Genomic DNA, 4,800 nt, shown 5'->3' with positions numbered 1-4,800 from the left:
TAATATCTTATTGAGTGATTACGGATTCTGTTTTAGTATGTGTTTGAATTTATGACTCACGAAACTCCTCTCTGCATCATAATCAAAGACTATGCATGCATAAGCGTTATTGAGGAGAAACGTACCCGTAACCACTATGGGATCAACTATTGCTTCGTTCTTCCCTATTGCCAGCACTCTTCCCATGCCTCCAGCATTCATTGCCTTAGGTCAGCCCCTCTTGTAGTGTTCAGTCTCCCCACACCCATAACACACCTGACCCACACCCAGTGGCGAATCTAGGATTCAAACGTGTGTCCCATAAATGAAATGATAAAATAAATGGGTCAAAAAAATGGTTATCGGGTCGGTTTGTCGGTAATACCATCTTAGGAAAATATTTATTAACTTGAATACCAAATATCAAACTAATTAAAAAAAATCATAAATTTCTTACAATTGTTCACGACGAGTTTTCATATCCCTAAAAAAATCTATAAGTATGTCGTTGCTAATACCATCTAACACATCTTTCTCAATATAAGAAACTAGAAAATCATTCATAAATTGATCACCCATTTTATTACGCAAATCGTTCTTTATCAACTTCATTGCAGAAAAAGCACGTTCCACTGTGGATGTTGCAACGGGCAATATCAATGCTAATTTTAGTAGAAGATACACCATTGGATATATCGTATGTTTGTTCGTTTCAACCATCATTTTTGCCAAGTTTCCAATTCCCTTCAAGTTATTAAACCTTGCATCTCCACGTACATCCACAATATAATTTTGAAGACTTGCTCTAAGTGTTCCAATGTCATGTTCTGGGAACTCGTTTGGATAAAAGGTTGCCATCTGAAGTAGTTCTTCCACATTAAATGCTTGAAAAGACTTACTTGGACAAAAAGAAGCCATAGAAACAAGTAATGATGTGTTTACTTCATTAAATCGATAGTTGAGCTCTTGAGATTGCATATCTATGACCCCAATAAATACATCAATTTTATAGTGATGTAAGTGGTTAATCTGCAAATTAAATAGAACAACGGGTTAATGATTAATTTAGAAAATTGAAGAAATAGATCAACTTTATAGTTGCTAACCTATGAACCTTTACGACGACTTGTTCCATTGTAATATGGATCTTCCATATTCAAAATTTCAATATCACATTTTTCGCAAAACAAAGTAACATCATTTAAGAGTGGTTCCCATCCTTCATCTCGCATTTGTTTAAGTCTGGTCTTAGAGGATCTCACTTGATGCATTGCATTTACAATATCTTGATCTTTTTTTTGCAACGTGATGTTCAAATCATTTGTGACCCCTAAGATATCAACCATCAAGTGTAAGCAAAAAATAAAATCAAACGTTTGTAATGACTTCAAGAGACGACGTGCTTCTGCTCTATGATCTTGACAATAACTATCCACTTTAATGTCTTCAAGTACTTCACAAATTGAAGAATACGTTTTCTTGATATTTAAGAGTGAACCAAAATGAGAACTCCAACGAGTATCACATGGTCGTTTGATACCAACTTCTTGATTCAAACCTGTACCACTTTGAATGTCACCTAAAATTAACATAAAAAATAAATTAGCAAAAATATATATATAAACCACCAAAAAATTATAAGAAAATAAAATAAAAGAAACCTGTGGCCAATGCTTCCACCACTTTTGTTGCTTGTTTCTCTCTTAATTTGTCTCGACGTTTATAAGAAGAACCAATCATGTTTAACAAACGAGAAGTCAAATCAAAAAAGTCATAGATGTCAGGGTGATTCTTTGCAACAAATACAAGTGCTAATTGTAACTGGTGAGCAAAACAATGAATAAAATGTGCAGATTTCACTTCTTTCATAATAAGTGTCTTCAATCCATTAAATGCACCACTCATATTACTAGCTCCATCATAACCTTGTCCTCGGATCCTATGTGGACTTAATCCACATTCTGTCAGAAATGAATAAATAATTGCCTTCAATGACAAAGCTGAAGTGTCACTGACATGCTTTATGCCAATAAAGCTCTCCACAATAACCCCTTGGCTATTCACAAACCGCAAAACCAATGCCATTTGCTCTTTACAAGACACGTCACGTGATTCGTCTACTAAAATGGCAAAGAATTCATCCCCAATACCTTTCACAATAGTCTTAATAGTTTCTTTTGCTGCAGCATGTACAATATCCCTTTGAATTGAACTACATGTCATTTGTGAATTTTTAGGAGCATTCTTTAAAACAACACCACCCACTTTATCATTTCGATCAGCATAGAACTGAAGAAGTTCAAGAAAGTTGCCTCTATTAGTTGAGTCTTCACTTTCATCATGACCCCGAAAAGCTAACCCTTGTCGCAGTAAGAATCTAATACAATCTATATAAGCATTTAATCTGATGCGTTGGTTGGTCTTCATCAAATCAGTTTGCTTATCAAAAGCAATAGCTATGGATTGTCTTTGGTTCATCAGATTTTGACACTTTTGGATTGCCATATTATGTGGACTTCCATCTTCGTGATGATTTAGACTCGTTCTCTTGTTCCAAGTATTAAATCCATTTTTTACAAAATGATCTGAACCACCTTGGTTTTTAATCTCAGATTTAAATAGATAACAACATAAACAAAATGCGGCTTCAAGTTTAATACTGTACTCTAGCCAGTATTTGTGATCATCAAACCAAGAGGGAACAAATCTACGATGTTTTCCTCCAATCTCTCTTTGTTGGAAAGAATGAGTTCGCGGTTGATAAGGCCCTTTTTGTAAGTAGGATCTTCTAATCTCATCTCGTTGATTTACATGATAAATTTCCATGCTTGGCCTTTCTCCGGGATCCGCAGGAAGTGTGTTTAAATCAACTTTCATATATTTTGAAGAAGGTGTTTGATGTTCATCGTTTTGTTGTGAATTGCCATGATCATGAGATAAAGAGCTTGTTTCACCCTTTTTTTTATAATACCTAAACATTATGCCTAAAATGATAAAATAAATAATTACTCATCTAAATAAATAATAATTACAACTGCTACAAATAAATATATAGATCTAATGAAAATATATTAGAGAACATGTTATAGAAATGAAATAAGCTATATAAATATATCTTATGTAAATGACCTTCTTTCATCTTTTTTATAAAACATCAACATTATGCCTAAAATGATAAAATAAATATTTACTCATATAAATAATTAAACAAAACAACCACTACATATGAAATATGTAAAAGTTATATAAATAAAACAAACTATATAAATGAAATATGTAAAAGTAATTTGATATGCCTAGCCTATTAGTCTAATTCTTTATTAAACAAATAAAGACAATTTTCCTGACATACACAATAACAAAAGCAAGAGCAGGTAAAGCAAGAGCAGGTGAACAGACTATAACTTTTCCATAGAGGCATAGACAATGACTTCTCATATATACAATGACCTATACCCACTTTATTGTTTCTAGTTTCTACACCATATATCAATTCTAAATAAAACGAGATATAAAAGAGTAAAGGGTTTACCCAAAAGTAAATGGATTGCTGAGAAGAAGTCGACGGTTGCAGGTTCTTCAATTCCGTCCTTTTCGTTAATTGGCCGGCGACGGAGATCGTATGGATGCAACCGGAGATAATGATTTTAAAGACGATCAGAAGTCCAAACCTTTGACACCAAGAACTGTTCAAGATAGTTTGCGGCCACTAAAGAACAGAGGCGACCAAAACGTGATTATCGGCAACACTAAAGAAGTCGGCGGTCGGTGGCACTCCAAAGTTGAGAAAGACGAAGGAACTTTGACAGCGGATAATCCACAAAATCGTAATTTTTTTTAGGTTTTTTTTGTTTTTCTATTTCTATATTTTTCTACATTTAAATTAGATTAGTTTTGGGTTTGAAAGAATATCTGTTATTATATTTTCGTAAAATATTTTGTTGCTTAATCAATCCCTATTTTTTTGCTCTTAAGTTTTTTAAAAGTTGTAAAGATTGAAAATAGATTATGATTGACAAATATCGTTTATTTTTTTTCTTTGTTACTATCAAGGGTGTCCAATTTGTTTTGTCAACAGGTGTCCCAGAAAAATTATGCTATATCTAGTAAATAAAATTTTGAACTAAGGGGTGTCCTAGGACACCCTTTAGATACATGTAGACTCGCCACTGCCCACACCGACTCCACGGACGTGGGTGATTGGTTGTGCCGGTGCCTTACAGAAACGAGCGGTGTACCCTTTCCTGTTTCAGTTGTTGCAGTGCATCTCCCGACAATTTCCGTTGTGATGGAAATTGCATTTGATGTACTTCGATAGGTTCCCAACGTATTGCCTTGCTGGTGTAGAGGTAACAGGAGTAGCAGTGGGGGTAGTAGCGGCATGGACTGCCACTATTTGTTACTTTTTGGAAGGTTTCTATGAAAACTGACTCTTCCTCTTGTTCCAAAACTTCTTCTTGTTGTTGTTGGTGGTACTCATGTTGTTGTTGTTGTTTCCTATGGTTTGCTCTAGGGCAGCAGTTGCAAAGCCTTGACAGATTCCATTGTCAACAAGGGCTTGTGCCAACTGTTTGGCACTATCGAAAGTGACTGGTTTGGAAGCTAGTACACTTCCTCGAATCTGGGGTGACAGTCCCCAAATGTATCTTTCGATCTTATTGCTCTCTAGAGCAACCATGTCTGGGCAAAGGATTTCCAAATCACTAAACCTATTAGTATAGGTTGTGATGTCCGAGCCTACCATAGTAAGGCCCCAAAGTTCCTGCTCTAGCTTTTTTACTTCGCCCCTTGGACAGTACTCTTGCATTAACATTTGCTTTA

At 35.0% G+C, this 4,800-nt stretch overlaps 1 protein-coding gene across 1 annotated transcript; it reads right to left on the bottom strand.

Annotated features, from left to right (window-relative positions):
* Positions 1-432: 432 nt before the first annotated feature.
* On the bottom strand, positions 433-2,958 carry LOC145029741 (uncharacterized). Its single transcript, XM_078978216.1, has 3 exons — positions 1,641-2,958; positions 1,094-1,558; positions 433-959 (listed from the first exon to the last, which is right to left on the bottom strand). Exons 1-3 carry the CDS (start codon positions 2,956-2,958, stop codon positions 433-435), a joined length of 2,310 nt encoding a protein of 769 aa, XP_078834342.1.
* Positions 2,959-4,800: the final 1,842 nt, after the last annotated feature.

This window comes from Lactuca saligna, chromosome 2 (genome assembly GCF_052625555.1).
Source record: "Lactuca saligna cultivar CGN05327 chromosome 2, ASM5262555v1, whole genome shotgun sequence".
Classification (NCBI taxonomy): Eukaryota; Viridiplantae; Streptophyta; class Magnoliopsida; order Asterales; family Asteraceae; genus Lactuca; species Lactuca saligna.
Note: the sequence above shows the minus strand (reverse complement) of the source record. Positions and strands in the feature narration are given on the sequence as shown.